General features: G+C 30.8%; 1 protein-coding gene across 3 annotated transcripts; it reads left to right on the top strand.

The window, feature by feature from the left end:
- The first annotated feature begins 6275 nt into the window (after positions 1 to 6275).
- On the top strand, positions 6276 to 12942 carry LOC114407011 (type I inositol polyphosphate 5-phosphatase 8-like). Of its 3 annotated transcripts, XM_028369921.1 has the most exons (11): positions 6276 to 6482; positions 7488 to 7544; positions 7635 to 7719; positions 7827 to 7901; positions 8151 to 8223; positions 8382 to 8486; positions 9377 to 9743; positions 10983 to 11179; positions 11293 to 11401; positions 11536 to 11684; positions 12388 to 12942. In XM_028369921.1, the coding sequence occupies exons 2-11, from the start codon at positions 7515 to 7517 to the stop codon at positions 12677 to 12679; spliced, it is 1482 nt and encodes a 493-aa protein (XP_028225722.1). In that variant the 5' UTR covers positions 6276 to 6482; positions 7488 to 7514; the 3' UTR covers positions 12680 to 12942. The 3 variants fall into 3 exon arrangements, with proteins under 3 accessions (XP_028225722.1, XP_028225723.1, XP_028225721.1); XM_028369922.1 differs by lacking the exon at positions 6276 to 6482 and having other exon boundaries at positions 7400 to 7544; positions 7830 to 7901; XM_028369920.1 differs by lacking the exon at positions 6276 to 6482 and having other exon boundaries at positions 7400 to 7544.
- Positions 12943 to 19335: the final 6393 nt, after the last annotated feature.

The raw sequence follows: 19335 nt of genomic DNA, 5'->3' as shown, positions 1-19335 counted from the left end.
TTTACCATCCAACTTTAAAATTTTGTGTATTTTATCACTTAAATTCTAAAATAAAAATGCTTAATTATACTATAAGGAGTAAGATGAATAAAATTTTGCAAATTAAGTGACAAAATGTACAAATTTTTAAAAATATGTGATAGAAAAAGTGCAAAAGAAAAAAGTTGAGTGACAAATTATGTAGCTTTTTAAAATTTGAGTGACAAAATATATAAATTTTATAATTTAGTGACAATTTGCAAAAACATGAATGATGGATGAAAAAGAATTATAATTAAATCTGTTTTTCTTTTATCTTTGTCAGACCCGAGCAATGCATTGAGGCAAATAGTTATTATACTGTAATTTGTTATCATGATGTATATGACAAAATTAATATGACGTGATATGATTATAATTTTTAAAAAATATATAATTAGAAGTTTTGGTGATCTTAGTCCTGGGTATAAAAAAATAATTATTAGAAAATATTAATCTCCTAAATATATATATTTCAGTATTTAAAAAAAAAATAGTCATTTGCTATAAAAATAAAATATAAATTCACGTAAAAAAAAGCTGCATATGGCGGCAGGAAAAGAGAATTGGCCGATTTGGGGAATAATGGATATGAAAATATGGCTTTATTAGTTTGAGTTGGCTTCTGTCCCTCGTAATTTAACACACTGTTTGTAGTTTGTACTTTACAGGCACTTTTATGATTTGACATTCAAAGAGACTAGACATATAAGTCCATAAATATTAGTTAAGGCCGAAGGAAAAAAGAAATAATATTCATCACATTTTTTATAATACTTTTACAATGTATATTATTTTTATTTCTATTTATCATTTTTTTATTGTAAAAAAATAGTATATATAATTTCTCCAAAAATATTTTTGAATCTTGTTTAATATTTGCCACCGTCTGTACAAGTTAAAAAATATTGTGATGTTTTTTAAAATACACTGCTGATACATAAACTATTTACTCATAGGTTTTTTAAAAATTACACAATTAAACATTTTTATTGTTAAGATTATATACATTTCTATAATATAAAAAAAACTATAAATGATTTAAGTGTGTTTTTGAAAATCCATTTCAACATAATTGAAAGGAAGTTTCACACATTTCAAAACAAACCCGTAGAAAAAATATAAGAGTTGGATTGACGCTACGTTAGATGAAACAGAAAAACAAATACACTCCTGACCTTTTTTGTATAACATTTTACTTACAAAAATGTTTATCAAAAAATAGTTTTTTTCATAAGAAATACGTACATTATCACTTCACTTGCATATCAATAGAAACAATATAATACAAATAAAGTATTAATTCAACATCAAAATCTACTTTTTACTGTAAGAATTGTATTTTTGTTAAACAAAAATTAACTCCTATGTTTGATTTAACTTACTTTAAAAAATCGATTGTTTATTTTATAAAATAAATGAGAAATTTTAAAAGGAAATTATATAATTATTTTCAAGAAATAGTATGTTTTCAAACATGCACAACTTCTTCGAAATACTATTGTACACTGCTTAAGATTTAAGAACAGGATTTTAATTTTAATAAAAAAACAAAAAACTGACCAAACATTCTAAGCCTTACACACTAACTAATTGTTCGTTCCTGATCGTACTATGGTCTGCCAACTTAACGAAGTGTACCTAATGAATTAATAATGATGCTTGATTTGAGTATTATTTTTTTAAAAAAATATTTTTAAATTTTTAACATTTAAAAAATATGTATTTAAAAGAAAGTACTATAATGTATTATTATATTTGTATTTTTTTTAGAAAAGACGGAAAACGTTATTTGTTTTTTTAGTTTTGATTTTGTTTTTGAAAATAATTTCTAAATTTTAAATAAATTTATTTTCACTCTTATTTTTTGTTTTCTTTAAAAATAAAAACAGAAAAATACTTAAAGCAAACGTCACCAAAGATTATCATGATATCACATTGAGACCTGAATTTGGAATTTCCGGGAATTTTAACCTAATAAATTTCACATTTTAACATTCAATATGATACTTCCTCCTAGTCATTGTAATTTTCGTGTAAAAAATATTTTAAAAATAATTTTAATTTTAATTTTTTAATGTAATATTAATTACTCCTTATAATATTAATGGTGAACTATAAAATCATAAATAAATTAATGATGATATTAGACTAATTTTATAAAATTATTATTTTCTTTCATCTATTTATTATTTTTCTTAGTATGTGTAAACCATGATAATTATTTTGGGATAGAAAGAGTAGTACAACTTGTCACATTCCTTCCTTGACTTAAAGAATACAATGATGGATTTTATTATAGAGTTGTGATAGACATACACCCTAGGATATATTCTTTTCAATCTTGGATATAAGCAACAAAAGTTTCTTATTTTTATGTTTCAAATATAAGCAAATCTCAATTACTTATATCTTATTTAATGAGATTCTCTCCAAAATATCATTCACTTAATAAAAACAAAGACTTTTTTATTACTTGATATCAATTTGCCAAGTTCCAAAGAAAGTTAGTTTAGAAAAAATATTTATTTATTTTATTGAAAATGATATAATTTAATAAAGTTAACTAATTTCCTTAATAAATATGAAATATGTTTTTTCTTCTTCTTATAATCAAGACCAAAAAGTATGTAACTCGAAGGAAGATATACAACAACAAAAAAAAAAGAAAAATGTAATGCTAATCACAAAATCTTACATTGTTTGAGTTAAAATTAATGGTAGCTTATAAACACTTTCTTTCCTTAAATTCATCTATGTGCTTATAATATCTCATATGGCGACCATAATTAATCCTATGAACTCGAGGTTAAAATATTATCATATATATCAATATGTAATTGGATGACAATATTAAAAAAACTATATTATTAGTGCATATATTATTTTTTAAGATAAGATTGAAAAGAAAATAAATATATGCTTATAATTATTCTTGTTAATTTCAGCTGTGTTTAAACCTATTCTTTAAGAATAGAAGTTTAGCTAATTATTTATTTTCTATAAAACGTTTATTTTACCTTGTTTGTTAATTTTTTTATATTTTTTAAATTAGATTTAGCAGGTCTTTTTTTTTTTTTGAATAAGACTTAGGTGCTAGTTAATAGACATTTTGAAGAGTCTTAAACATGAACAAGTCAACCAATTGGAAAATTCAAGACTTAGGTTAAATTGTTAAAAAGTTTTTCTAATAAGCTTATTTGATTATTTGATTAATTTAAATTAAGTCTTAAAGTTTCTTTTAAAAGTGTTAAGTTGTTTTTCAAGTTTTGAAATCAATATAATCGATTACCATATCAAGTATTCAATTATCAGAAATTTGAAATTGCACCAAAAAATATGTACCGAAGAGTTACATTTTTGGGAATGACCCCTAATAGTTTATACGAATTTGCCTATAAATATTAATCATTTTAACATGTTTAAAAATGATGAGAAACTTTTGAAAAAATCTTGTTAATAATCATCCTCATTCATCAAGTTCTTGATAAAAAAAACTTAGCCAAATACACTTTTTATTGAAAAACCTTCTAGTATTTCAATTTGTAACATTTCTTCTAAATCAGAGAGTGAATTCTTGTATTTTTTTGTCAAACTTTTAAAAAGGGTGAGTCATCCCTCATAAGAACAAGAATGTAATATCTCTTTTCTTGAGACTAAAATACAAAGGGTGAGACATTACTTTTAAGAACAAGAATATGATATTTCTTGATTTTTGAGAGACTCAAACACAAAGAATGAAAGATCCCAAGATGTAAGAGTGTTTTGTTGTTGTAAAAAAATTGAAAGATGGTAAAATTTTCAAACATATTGTTTGGGGATTGGACATAGGTATAAAAAGTGACAAAATCAATATAAACCGAGTTTATAATTCTCTTTTCCCTTATCTCTTTATTCTTATTATAAATTTATTGTATTCATTTGTATTGTTGTAGATCTTAATTACTTATTTTTCTATTTTTAATCAATATTTTGATACATTGTCATATTTATAATCATAAAAAGGAATTAATGTGTATTAACAAATAAAAAATTTAAAAACTCAATTCACCTTTCCTCTTAAATTCATTGAGGTCATTTGGATAACATCAATTCATTAATTAAAGTATAATATTTACAATACTTAAATATAATAACGTGTGACACTCATTTTAAATTATTGAGTGAGTTCACTATTAAAGTAAAAAATTATTATAAATTTTAAATCTAATGTGAGAGTATAGAAAAATTTAATATTAGTTAAGAATCCATAAATAGGTTGCCAGTTGTTTTATTAAAATATTAATATGAAAACAATTAATTACAGAAAAAAATTAATACCATCAACTTGCATTGAATGTAAATACAATAAATAATAGGTCTTAAATATAAGAATGAAAATAGTAATTAAGTCATTCAATACAATAAATATTAGGTCTTAAATATATATATATATATATATATATATATATATATATATATATATATATATTCTACTTTGCATAAACATACTCAAAACACTCCTCTCGTTTGACATTTTGTCTCTGGTTCCTTTGTTTCAGCCACACTGTTGCATGCTACACCACTACTGTAGTGCTTCCTTCGCCGTGTTTCACATCGGAGTCCATATCGAAGAGTATAAAGGTAAGTCTTTGATTTTTGTTAGATTAGGATGCTCATGTTTCTATAATTTTTTCTCTCTCCCATTTTTTGATAAAAATATAAAAAATGGGCATGAGAATGCAAATGTGCAAACTAAAACACATGACCACAGAGCACAGGTATATTTTTGCATCGATTAATTTAAACAAAACTTATGATTAAGTTAAAAATTATATATAATTAACTTAAACTTAAAAGAAATCCTGTGCTTTAAAAACGAAAAATACTTAAGAAACACTCACTTTTACTTTTATCACATTTTTACTTCATTTTTTTATCACATCATTTATTATATTTAATATTTTTTATTTTTTTATTTTTATATTTATCTTCTTTCCATCCTGATCTAATCCCAAATAAGGTACACATTTTTCATTACTCTTAAAAAATACTCCGATAAAAATATGATTAGAGGCTATGGCCACGAGAACTCTATTATTTTTCTTTCAAAAAAAAAAAAAAGAACCCTATTATTTTGTGCGTATGCGTGGATAATGACTAATGAAGAGACAAAGACCTTACACAGTATAAAGTTTCCCCTGGCCGTTGGATGCAGTACGGCACCAAGCTGATAGGTGTACGGTGATGATTAGTGGTTCAGTTACTTTAACCACTATAGTTGCATCTGTTGCTCTTGCGATTTCGTAAAGGCCAAAGTACCCATAATTCACAAATCAATAATGAAGTCTTTGCTTATTTTTCTTTTACATTTCCATGTATAGTTCTGATTTCGGAAACATCTTTTGTTCTGTTCAGGTTTGGAGAAGTTTCTTCTTTAAAAAATTACTATTTTGAATTTTTGTAAATCTGTAAAGCAAGCTTTAAAATAAACTAACTTTAATAATAATAATAATAGTAGTAGGACACCTAACCACTTTAAATACCTCACAACACTTATCATTTTTTCCTAATCATATCTTACTATTTATCTTATTTATACTTCTTTCTCTTTATTTTTTTAAGTGTTATTTAGAGTAAAGTTTGATATTAACAATAATAAGTAGTCTAGTTTAATTGATTGATTAAGATATATAAATTATTATAATTTTTTTATTTTTTATCTTTGATTCGATAAAAAAAAACTTATAAAGCATAAAAATGTATTATCCTATAACTTTTAAATGCACTTTGATATCATTTTCAATAAAAAAAAAGTTTTTGTACTAACAAGACTCCTACATAAATCTCCAAACATTAATTAGATTGTGCAAATTCATTTTTTCTTTATTTTTTGCCAAACTTAAATTTGTACTCTCTCCATCTCATAATGATATCAAGAAGAAAAAAATTATTTTAAAATAATTTACATTTTAATGTTACGCTTTTTTTACTTATATCTCTTATAATATTAATAATTTTTTATTTATATCTTTTATAAGATTAATAATAAACAAAAAATCAAAAATAAATTAATGATGATAAAATTCATATTTTTTTAATCTATTTATTAAATTTTATATTTTTATAAAAAAAATTATAACGATAATTAAAATGAAACTGATGAATCAACTTATATAGTCTTGTTACATATCCCAATAAACATAATTATATTTTAGAAAAAAAAAATAGACATATAAATTTGATAGCCACATAATCCTTTTTGCTTTTCCGGGGAACTCCCCTAGACTTCTCTGCATTCTCTCAATCCACCAAACCAAGTAAAAGTTACAGGACCCTTTGATCCATATTTCTTCTTTCTTTTCTCTGTGCTGCCCCCTCTTCCATTACATCATAAAAACAAAAGAAAAGGGAAGTCGAAGCTGGAATCAGAAATAAACAGTCTTTTAATCACCACTGTGAAACTGAAACCTTGATCCATTCTTGTAAGTGCTTTTCGGTTTTCATTCACCCCCTTGTTTATAGGGTGCTTGATCTGTTTACTTTGCCATTCATTTTTAGCATCACTAGTAAATACTCTTCCACTCTTCGCTCGCTTTTTATGTCTTCCTTTTCAAAACCGTCAAGCATGGTCTCCTTTCAGCAATGCCGTTGACTCACGTTCCAATAGCGTTTTATTTGCGTTTCGTTATATATGGTAACTAATACCACTTAAAAGCCAGTTCTTTTTTTTTTTTTCTCTTTTCTGCATATCTTGTTCTTGCTCATTGTTCTCAAAAGACTTTCGGATTTTTTTTTTTTTTTGGTTTGATCCTTGTTCCATGTTATTAAAAACACTTTCCATTTTTATATTTCCGTTTTGGATTTCGACAAGTCAATCTGTGTGCAAATTTTGCTTTGGTGAGTCTTTCTTTCTGGCAAGAGGAAAATCAGAAAAAAGGTGCACTTTTTCAATGGATGTTGATTGAGATCTCAATCTTTGTTTTAAAACTACTACCGAGCCTAAAGATGAAGGAAAAATAAAGAAACCCAAACCTTTTTGTGGTTCTTTAATCGTTCATCCCCACACTATTTTCTGTAAAGTGCAGAACTTTGCGTAGCTCAAAGAAAAGGATGAACCTGGCCTTTTATCTATTTATCATGTATATTATATGCTTTTTCTTTATATTTTTTGGACTCAGAAGCTGTCTCTGTTTCCCCTGCAACTAGTTGTTTTATATTGCCGTTGAAAACCGCTCGACACTTGTTTAAGGTTTTTAACATTAACATAATTTTTTGGAACAAGAAAAATAAATATCTAAAACCACGTAATTTAATTTAATTTAATTTTTCCCCCATATGTGACTTCCCCTTATTAATACAAAACTCGTCAAATTGAATTAAAAAAACATTCCCTCTAGGATTTGGATAATCTGGATCTTCCTCTTAAAACGTTGTTGTTGCGACCTTGTTTTTCTCTGATCATTTAATTGCTTTCCAATTTGCTTCAGTTTTAAGTCATCGAAGGTGTAGGAACAATGAGAACAGAATCAAAGAAGACATCTACGGTATGTGAACTACTATTGCGCTATTTTCACATTATCTCGTGGATCGTGAAACGATTCTTTGATATATATTTTTTTCATTTCGTGTTGCAGTCTTCGTGGCCAAAATTAGCCAAGTGGCTCAATATAACGAGTAGTGCTGAGAAGTTTCGCTCAGACTATGATGCAGCAACAACAGGTGAAACACGATTTTCTTCAATTGTTGTCGATTTGCGTTTCGTTTTCACGTTTCGCGTTGAAACTTAATAACTGGGGAGTTTTCTTTGTTGTCGATGTGGGACTCAGCAGCAACTGCGAAGGAAAGGAGAAAGAGTTGTTCCGACCAAGATCGTTACGTCGACGTACCGGATGATTTATCAGGTACTAATTTGCGTACACTGTCTCAGATTCGTCTACGCCGTTTGATCAACTGACCAAACCGAAAATTCACCACCCCTCTCTTGATTTGGGTCCCATCTGGATGATTTCCAATGGACCTGCCACGTGGACGGTTGATTTTCAATCATGATACTGAGCTAATGCTAACATTAATATCATTAGGTTTAATAGCACTTATTATTATTAGTTAGTAATTAATAATTAATAATTAATTTGATTTTGTTTTCAAAGAGGGGTGGATGATGGATTCTACAAGCGGAATGAAGAAAAAATCAGCTCCTGGCACTGGGGGTCTGGAACTTAGGTAAATACTTCAATGATACTCGATGATGAAATAATATTTGGCTATTCAAAGATTACAAAAGTCGTATGCACTTATTTTGGTAAAAATATATATTTCTGGAGTGTTCTTGACTTTAGATAAAATGATTGAGGAATTGAGGGTGTGGTTTTTGTGCATAGGATGTTCGTGGGGACGTGGAATGTCGGAGGGAAGTCACCGAACGAAGGCTTGAATTTGAGGAATTGGCTTACGTGTCCTTCCCCAGCTGACATCTATGTTATAGGGTATGTACAACATTTATTTTTCATATAATTATAATCTCTGTTTAATCTCAACCACTTTTTTTAATTTTCTGTTCTATGACCTGTCCATCGTTTTGCCTTATTCACCAATTTAAATATTCGACGAGTACTACCTGCTCATAATTACACTGCCATTTTCGTAACCTTAAACTATTTTGTTTTTGCCTTATTGGCGAATATCAATGACTGACTGAACCCTTAGTCGTGTCAGAACCATAAAGGGCATTTTTTGCTCTATTCTTTTTCCACAACGTTGTTCTCCCTCTCTTGCCACGTCGCATTACACCTGTCGTTGGTTCCAATTTTGACAATATAAATAATAAATAATTATTAGTAAGAAAATTATCCCACTTTATATTTTTTGTTTCTTTCACTATTTTCTTCTTAAATCAAACAAAGCATGAGGGTGAGGGTGGGTGAATCCTTTCACAGTATGTTTTAACAGAGTTCTTTTCCTCGTTTTTTTTTTCTTTTGGTAATGTATTCCTCGTTTCTTAGAAAAAGGTAATATACTTGTGAAATGCAGTTATATTCCTACTTATAAAAAATGTGTAATTAAAAAAAAAAAACTCAATTACACTAGTAGTCTAGTATCATATTCTTTTCTTTTGAGAAAATTGTTGAATGAGATATAGAATGGTTAGAGCGTTTAAAGTTGACCATAGCCTTTTGTACTTCGCGAATGCTAGGAACATGTTAGTTGACACATTTTATGTTTTATTATTAAAAAATGTTACATGTTCCTAATAACCGGTCAAATTTCAATCAATAGAATCTAGAGGAAAACTGATCACCCAATAAAAAAAATCTCAGGAAAAAAGCATTAACTGTTCGTAACATTTAACGTATTGCAATGCATTGTATCTTGTTAGGTTCCAAGAAATTGTACCGCTAAATGCGGGGAACGTGCTTGGGCCGGAGGACAGTGGCCCAGCAGCGAAGTGGCTGGCCCTTATTCGTGAAGCCTTGAACACCAACAAGTGCGACCATGAAATGTCACACTATTACACCAGCAAGAAGTGTAGGCAGAATTTTTCGGAATTCCTCTCTTTAGATGAGGAGTTGGATAATAATGGAGAAAATTATCGTAAGAGTTCACGACGCTATTGCTTAGCAGCAAGCAAGCAAATGGTTGGTATATTCTTGTCCGTGTGGGTACGAGCGGATCTTTGCAACCATGTTACCAATTTAAAAGTCTCAAGTGTTGGCAGAGGCATCATGGGCTATCTTGGAAATAAGGTTTGTCACTCCAATTTTCTATACTACTACTATTATGGAGGAAATGAGACGGATTTATTTTCGTGCCAAGGACCAGTTGGGACCGATATATTTCCTAGTTTCTGTACTTTGAGAAATTATTACATGACCCGTGTAATGTTATCCTAACCAAATGTGGTTGTGAGCATAATTATCAAACTTTCAGGTTAACTTGTTAACTCTTATGAGTTTGCGAGTTTATTTATCCTATGTGAGTTAATTAGTGTGTAAATTCTTATTTTAATAGATTCTAGGTAGACTTGATAGACTCTAAATAAATTTGGTAGACTCTCAAGTTTATCATCGAGTCAATAAGTAAGCAAGTTAAAAAAATTAAACCAAAATGCAAGTCATTTTAGATTGTTTTAGTGTTGATCATACCTCTATTTGGTGTGTTGTTCCCAAATCAAAAAATTATCACCTCTAATAATATTAAACCTTTGTTCTTTAACAACATCAAACCCTCAATGAGAATGTTTTACCACTATTATAACATTTGCAAATTATTATTTAATAGTGATGCATTATTAAACTTGACTATTTAAGTATTGTGAAATTTATGATTTACTATTTTGTTTTATTATGTTGTTGAAATGTTTAATTGATATGTTATTTATAGATGTTTTGTTAGTATTTTATATGAAGTTGACTTTTACGAGTCTACAAGTTAAATTCACGAGTTGAGTCTATGAAACTCCCACGAGTTTACGTAAACTCTCAAGTTTAAAAACTTTGGTTGTGAGATTGACTGGAACCACTAATCCTTAAAATACTAGATTTTTAGAATTTACATTTGTCAAAATTATTTTTATGTCATGCCGGGTTGGGTCGGTAGGCTACTAGGCTAGCTAGGACATAGCGCTTATAAAACACCTTGTAATATTGAAGTGTAATGTTTCAATGAGGAATATGAAAATACATAGAATCATATAAACATTAGATTAATGAATCCTACATGAATAACCGTAGATGAGGCTCATTAATTTCAGTTTTATATCTTCTTTTTTTCTGTTTTTCATAGCATGAAATTGACATATTCTTTTCTAGCACGAGAGAATCTAAGCAAAAATGGCTATAAGTTGCATAGTAGTGGGCATGTGACCTTTGTTTTTGGTCTGATTGGGATGTGACTTATGTGTCATGAGTTGTGTTCGAGTACAGTGGTATGTATAATTTAATTGCTTTCATTTCTTATTTTTATTGTTTGCTGCTTGCTAACAGGGTTCAACATCAATTAGCATGACATTGTACAACACCACCTTCTGTTTCGTTTGCACCCACTTGGCCTCTGGGGAGAAATTTGGTGATGAGTTGCGAAGGAACTTGGACGTCTCGGAAATCTTGAAGAAAACTAAGTTTTGTCACTCGTTTAAATCTCTTGTTCATCCACTCTCTCCTGAAAGCATACTAGAACACGAGTAAGTCCTTTCTTTACACTTTTTTTTTTAGTTTAGTTTCTTACATCATTCACTTTCTCTCCTTGGCATGTGTTCTGATTGTCTCTCTGAATTTTTTTTTGGTATATCTACAGTAATATTATTTGGCTTGGCGATTTGAATTATCGGCTAGCTGCTGGCTACGATGACACACATGAACTACTAAAGAAGAATAATTGGCAGGCATTACTAGAAAAGGATCAGGTAATTAAGTTTGTTAGTATAATTTATATATACCTTTTTTTTTCTTTTCCGTTTTGGTGTTTTAGTTTTTCCTTAGAATGCTTTTAAGGCCTATCTCTTTGCTAACACAATGTTGTGTTGACTCGGCTTGGCAGCTAAGGATAGAGCAGAAAGCTGGTAGAGTATTCAATGGTTGGAATGAAGGGAACATATACTTTGCTCCTACTTATAAATACTTGACCAATTCTGACCACTATGTTGCCCAATCCTCCCAATCCAAGGAAAAACGACGAACTCCTGCTTGGTAAGATTTCAGAATTCCTTCTTAATCTAAAGTTTACATTTTGTCACCCACAAAGGGCACACATCATTTGAATCATTAATTAGATGATTATTTCCATTGTTGCCGTTGTTGGTGGTTTATTGATGTGCTTTGTTATGGCATGGTCAATTGAGGGCATTGCCCATTTGAATCCAAACCTCATTAAATGAGCATTTTCATATGCTCAGGTCACTTTTAATGATGCTAGCTATTTGCATTTGTTTAGAAACTGGTGATGTATGCCTTTGAAAAGGACTCACTCGTGATGTACAATATTTTTTATTGTTTAATGATATATAATCCAACAAGCATTTATATTGAGTAATGTTACTTGTAGATTAAAATTTTACTATAAATTATACTCCAGTAGTACATGAATGAAAGAGATAAGAAGACGATAGAGACAAGTATGCACTAGACAAATAATGTAATAGAAAGGAAAGAACAAACATAAAAATTATTGTGTAGATAACATTATTCTTGGAATTTAATTAGAATGTAATGATTGTGTTTTACACTGTAATTCAATCAAAATCAATCAAACATTATGTATAATAAGATTATTGGTTTTTGTAATAGTTATTTTGAAAGTTATATTTTAGATGATTTTTAATTAATTGACACTGATACATTATGTATAATCTTGTAAGTGACACAAACTTGCTTGTGTGGGATGTGAAAACAGGTGTGATCGAATATTGTGGAAAGGGGAAGGCCTGAATCAGATGTGGTATGTACGAGGAGAGTCCAGATTCTCAGATCACAGGCCAGTGTATTCACTATTCTCTGTTCAAGTTGACATGAAAAGCAAGAATATAGTTCCCTCTACTGCCACAATGCCTATTTGTTGTCCCTTAAAACCGTTGACAAATTCTTCGTTGTCATCGACTTGTTGCGCTACGAAAGTCCAGGCAGAAGAGCAACTCTTGCTGCTAACTAGGGCACAAAGTTGCTTAGACACCGTACCTAGGTTTTGAGTCCATAAGACCGACACTAGGCAGAGATTACAGTTTCCAAGTTGATACCACCTTCAAGTAACCACAGCTCGCGGTATTGTGTGGGATCATTTGGATAACCATGATGATGCACTTGGCTATCCATATTCATGTACCATAAGTTCATAACCATCCCTGATGGGTTTTTGTTGGAACTAGGTAAGATTTTTGTTGGAAATTAGTCCTGAAATCATACCTTGTTAAACACCTCACAACTCCTCTAATGAATATAGGATAGCTGTCAATATGTTGTGAGTCGTGGAAAATTTTGGAGAAAAATGTTGATTGATGATATTTGTAAATTTTAAAATGTAATCATTTTAATGATTATTATTATTAATATAGATATTTTTTGGTACAACATCCAACTTGTATTATTCATATAGAATAGATCATAGATGACTGATTGATGATGCTTTTCACCATGTGTTAGGGAAGCTTCATGTATATTATTTATGGTATTCTTTTTTGTTGTTTGTACTTGAATTACCATTATGGGCGTAAAGAAAGGTCAATTAACTTGAATTTGAGAATATCATGTATGTTCATACAAATAATTGCTAAGAAGAATAATTAACTACTGTCAAACTTTCATGCTTACAAAGTTTATAACAATTTTGTTATGAAAGTAATGAAGAACAAACAACAACATCAACAACAACAAAACAATATGTCATACACAGAATTTACAGTAAAATGAAAGAGAGAAAGAAGTGAAAGAACACACAGAATTTATGTGGTTCACCCTTAATCAGGCTACATCCACGGGAGGGGGCAGAGAGATTTTATTTTTGATGCAATTCAAAAAAGGAAGTGTTTTCCAATATAGAACAACCTTTCCTTATATAAGAAAAGGATCAGAAAAACAGAACAAAAAAAAATAATAGAATTAGGCAGCCATGTCTTCAAAGCCATATCTCTCAGGAGGCTTGATGATTCTCTTAGGTCTCTGACTGATTCCAGGATTGAGTTGAGCAGAATCAGGTTCAACATTCTGATAAAACTCATTTGCACTGGAATCTTCTGATTGCTCACCTTCTTGAAGAACCATAGGAGATGTATCTGTATGACCCTTTTTTTTTTAGTCTTTGGTTATAGATTCTACATCTTTTTCTTGGGGAGAGTGACAACTCTGTGTTTCAGTGATTGGAACCTCGAGTTTTGGATGAAACATATGTGATTCATCAAAAATTACATCTCTGCTGAGAATAACTTTCCTTTCAAAAGGTGACCAGATCCTATAACCTTTCACCCCATCACCATAACCCATGAACATACCCTTTCTTGATCTAGGTACCAGCTTTCCTTCATTGACATGATAATAGGCATTACAACCAAATACTCTTATATTTGAGTAATTGTTGTTTTGCCATTCCAGATTTCAATAGGAGTTTTAAGTCATATAGCAGTAGAGGGTGTTCTATTGATAAAAAAATAAGTTGTATTGATAGCTTCTCTCCAAAAACTTCTGTTAAGACCAACATTAGACAATAGGCATCTTGTTCTTTCCATAAGTGTTTTGTTCATTCGTTTAGCAACTCCATGTTGCTAAGGAGTGTTCCTAACAGTAAATTGCCTAGCAATTCTTTCAGCCTTGCAAAATTTGTTAAATTCTGTTGAGCAGAACTCTAGGCCATTATCAATTCTGAGTCTTTTAACTTTCCTTTCAGTTTGTTTTTCAATCAGTGTCTTCCATTCTTTGAAGTATTTGAAAGGTTGACTCTTTTGACTCATGATGTAGATCCATGTCATTCTTGAGTAATCATCAATTATGGAAAGGAAATACCTTCCACCACCTAGTGAAGGTACTCTTGCAGGCCCCCAACAGTCAGCATGAATGTAATCAAGAGTTCCTTTGGTGGTCTGAATTGTTTTAGGAAATTTAATCCTATGTTGCTTGCCGAAGACACAGTGTTCACAGAATTTAAGTTCATCCAATTTCTGATTTCCCAACAACTGTTCTTTTTGAAGTATCAGCATACCTTTTTCACTCATATGACCAAGCCTCATGTGCCACAATTGAGTTAAGTGAGGTATGCTCTTATTGAATTTTGATGCAACAGCTACTAGACCATCATCAATACATGTTGTACCTTGAAGTATATAAAGAGTACCCCTCTTTATACCCTTCATCACCATTGTAGAGCCTTTCTGAATTTTCATGACCCCATTTTCAGTGTTGCATTTGAATCCCTTTCCATCCATAATACCTATAGAGATTAGATTCTTCTTCAGCTCTGGAACATGTCTAACTTCAGTGAGTGTTTGGATAATTCCATCATGCATCTTGATTTTTACTGTGTCAATTCCAACTATCTTGCATGAGACATCATTTCCCATGAAGATATTTCCACCCGATTTCTCTTCATAGGTGTCCAACCAGGTTTTATTAGGACACATATGAAAGGAACAACCAGAGTCTAATATCCACTAATCTTCAGAATGTTGGTGGTGATCAGCAACTGAAAGAACAAACTCATTTTCAGATGTGGAACCTTCCTTGGCAACAGCAGCAGATGATTTGCCCTTTTTCTTAGGACAATCTTTCTTCCAGTGACCTGACTCCTTACAGTAGTTATAGATGTCCTTAGAGTTAGAGACCACAAGACCAAATCCATTTGATTCTTCAGAATTTCCAAGTACTTTAGATCGAACTTCCCTTGAGTATAAGCTGGATTTCACCTCCTCCATGGTGACACATTCCTTACCAACACTAAGAGAATTGACAAAGCTCATATATGATGGTGGTAGAGAGGCTAACAGAATCATGACAACATCTTCATCCTCTATCTTAACATCTATATTTCTTAATTCCATCAAAATAGAGTTCAGTTCATCAAGATGATCCTTAAGAGATGTACCTTCTTTCATGTGTAAACCAAATAAACGCCTTTTCAAGAAGAGCTTGTTGCAGATTGACTTGGTCATATATAGGTTTTCCAACTTGAGCCATAAGCCACTTGCAGTTTCTTCATTAGTAACCTCATATAAAACTTCATCAGACAAAGAAAGCAAGATTAGTGAGTAAGTTTTTTCTTCTTGTTCTACAAGTTCTTCAGTCTTTGAAATAAAGGTCTTTTCTTTTGATTCAGAAGTCACCGGTTTCTTCACAGATGCAGAAGCAACAGAAGCCTAAACACGTTGTTCCTTCAACAAAGCATGCATCTTGATGCGCCACAGATTGAACCTGTTCTTTCCATTGAATTTCTCAATCTTGATTGTGTTTGACATGATTTCTTGAGTGTTCTTGATCACAGTGAAGTAGCGAAAGATACCAGAAACAAGACTTGCACAGCTTGATCTTCGTATTCATACGAGAATCTTGAATTCCCTTTATCGCAACTTGAACTCTTGATACCAGTTTGTTATGAAAGTGATGAAGAACAAACAAGAACAGCAGAACAATATGTCATACACAGAATTTGCAGTAAAATGAAAGAGAGAAAGAAGTGAAAGAACACACAAAATTTACGTGGTTCACCTTTAATCAGGTTACATCCACGAGAGGGGGCGGAGAGATTTTATTTCTGATGCAATTCAAAAAGGAAGTGCTTCCCAATACAAAACAACCTTTCCTTATATAAGAAAAGGATAAAAAAAACAGAACAAAACAAAATAACATAATTAACTGCCATATGAATTTTAGTCACAACCCAACAAATTCCATATCAACAAGTCTCACCTACAACTAACGGTATGACAGATATAATTTTTTTTATTTCAATGTGTAGATCTTATAACAAGGGAGATGACAACTTATCGATAGGTTAAAGCTACATAGAGATTTGCAGTACAATATGAATTGACAAAGGATTTAATAGGGCTTATAGTAATTGGACGACTATTTCCCTAGCTTACAACAAAGCATATGGCAATTCTATCTCAAGAGATCGAATAATTGGTGAAGGGGAAGATGGTATCATATCAGTGTGTCAAATCCACTACCACTAGGGGCAAAATAACATGCCATTGGTTGCTCATTCTACTGAAAGAAAAGAGAGTTACGATATCCTTTGGTGCCATTGATGATGATGACACAACTCAGGAAAATTCATTTCCAGCTATGAACTATATGTGTCAAGAAGTGCCACGTAACTCATAAGCCCTGAATGAGAAACAGTTGGGGAAATCTAATTCTTCCAAGATAAGAATGCCTAAGGAGTGAGGAGGCTCCTTCAAACAAATTCCCTTAAAATATCAAAAGTTTGTTGTCCACTGGTATTCTGGATGGAGTTCCTGTAAAGTATAAGACTTTGTCGTGGTAGGTAAATTTTAGTGTCAATTAATCTATCACAGTGGCTTAACGTCAATTACTTGCCTTGTTGCTATGCTTGCTAAAAGGAACTAATTTGAGGTACCATAAAGGTTCTGGGTATTTATGCAATTATGCAGCTGCCTGTCATGAATTTTTTTGAAGGTATGCCTGTTAAAACCTGATCATAGATGTAGGAATCTTTTTGAGCTAAATTGCTATTTCTGATTGATGTTACATATCCCTAGCTTATTAATGCATGAGTTTGAATAGCATGCTGGTTGCAAGACAAAACACCCCAATAATAACATGTACTTTGAGAATAATAGCAACACTATATATGGGATAGTACAGGGGATCAGACTGTAACTAGTTCACCTATGAACCAGAAATCCTTTCCCATTTGAAAAGGTTATGCAATTATTAGTATATATAGTTCAGTCTTAACGTGGTGACCGGCGGGTTGTGTACTAGTTTGTACTTTGTAGGCTTTGATCTCAGGGCATTTCAATAGCTCCCTTGCCTTGAAGGATGTCCTCGTTGTCAAACAAGCATTAGGGGAAGTCACCTGCAAATACTTCGACCCTAAGTAAACTTTGTGTTTAATGGGAGAGTAGAATGGCTCTGAGAAGAGAGTATATCTTGAAAGGAAGGACTCCTTTGCTGACTGACTATCAACAACGACGCTGGTGTTTAAATATTTCCTCAATTGTGGACAACTCATCCTTGTTGAGAATACAAGGGAACTTAGGGGAAAAAAATGGAACATGTGTATTGCTTAATGTGTGCTCAATGGCTGTAAGTAGTCAATATATGCTTGCTGAGCCATTTACTGTTTTTGTTATGCAGAATTAGAAATGAAATTGTGTTATATTAGATGCACGTGCTACTTCGATGGTGTCATTTGAAGTTAATTGGTGAGTGAATTGGTTACAATAAATTTTCAACCTCTGAAATTTTTAGCTATTGTGAATTAATACTTGATACTATCGAACTCTGCATCAATATAATGTGTATTCAAAGTTGTACCGTCTTCTTTTGGTGGGAATTTCTTGCCTTTTATTAAAACTTGCCATTTGGCATGCCACGGTGTTATATTAAAAACCTCTACTACTACATCATAATTGTTCAAACAACCAGGAACCTATATAGTTGTTGTCATCAAATAGGCATTTGGGCGGTTGAAAGATCCCCTTATTGCTGAAATTTAGATTCAATTTGGTATGCTTCCTCAAACTTGTTCATGTCGTTCTATGTTTCCCGCGCCTAAGTTACTGAGAGTGATGACCTCATGATTAGAATGCTCCTCCTCTACTGTTTGCTTGGATGGCAAAGTATGCTCTTTAGTAATTGAATTTGATGACTAGTAGTCATTCCTTTTACCCCACAACACAAGATACAGCCCTAAAATAATTACAATAGCTCCAACCACCCTGTAAAATTTGTCAGATTTCTTTAGTTTAATTTCTTCAAGAAAAATTATTTAGTTGTTTGGGCATGTGTTTTGGGTTTGAAGTTGATTTTATAAATTACCTCCCAAGGTACATTATTTCAGCCAGAAAGAAGGAGCCCATGAGATAGCCAGATTGACCATGCAGAGATGGTTAAAAGTTGTTACAAAGACCGGGCCTCTATCTTTCATCACTGCTCCTTGGATGTAATAAGCTATTCCCGAGCAAACTATGCCCTACATGAGAATATTTTGTAAATTTATAGAAGAAAAAATAGCTAAAAAATAAATATTATACACGTTTCTTGTGACAGCAAAGGAAAAAAATAAACATACATCTACTTTTTCTTCCATCTCATATTTATTTCATTTTTTCTCTTTATCTTTTTTTGCATTTTTTTTATTATAGGCTAAATTATAATTTTGGTCCCCTAAATTATCAAATTCATGATTTTAATCCTCTTAAATTTTAATTGTAACATTTAATTCCTTAATCTTATAAATTGATAATTTTGATCCTCCTAATAAATTATTAACAAATAATTATGATTAAATTATTAAATTAATTATAAATTAATAAAAATTATTAATCATAATTTTCCACTGTGTTCCTCCTTGTTTCCGCACAAATCTTTCTTCCTTCATTGTCGTACGGAACTCCACTAGTAATAAAACCACATTATGATTAGTGGTCATTTATTAAAGTTTTAAATGATTAATAATTTTTATTTAATTTATAATTAATTTAATAGCTCTAATAATTATAATTATTAGTTAATAATATACTAGGAGATCAAAATTGTAAATTTATAAAACAAAGGAGTCAAATATATTACTATTAAAAGTTAAAGGGACCAAAATCATGAATTTAAAAAATTAGAAAGATGAAAATTATAATTAGTTTATCATAATATTTAATTGAACAGCGTGAGAATG

Source organism: Glycine soja, chromosome 3 (genome assembly GCF_004193775.1).
Source record: "Glycine soja cultivar W05 chromosome 3, ASM419377v2, whole genome shotgun sequence".
Taxonomy (NCBI): domain Eukaryota; kingdom Viridiplantae; phylum Streptophyta; class Magnoliopsida; order Fabales; family Fabaceae; genus Glycine; species Glycine soja.
The sequence above is the reverse complement of the archived record's forward strand: the minus strand, read 5'-3'. Positions and strand labels throughout refer to the sequence as shown.

Bases quoted from the DNA above. Each gene is read 5' to 3' on its own strand.
- LOC114407011 (XM_028369921.1), top strand. From the start codon at position 7,515: ATGAGAACAGAATCAAAGAAGACATCTACG. The intron at 8,487-9,376 runs GTATGTACAACA...GTATCTTGTTAG, and splicing joins GCTGACATCTATGTTATAGG to GTTCCAAGAAATTGTACCGC. The intron at 11,180-11,292 runs GTAAGTCCTTTC...GTATATCTACAG, and splicing joins GAAAGCATACTAGAACACGA to TAATATTATTTGGCTTGGCG.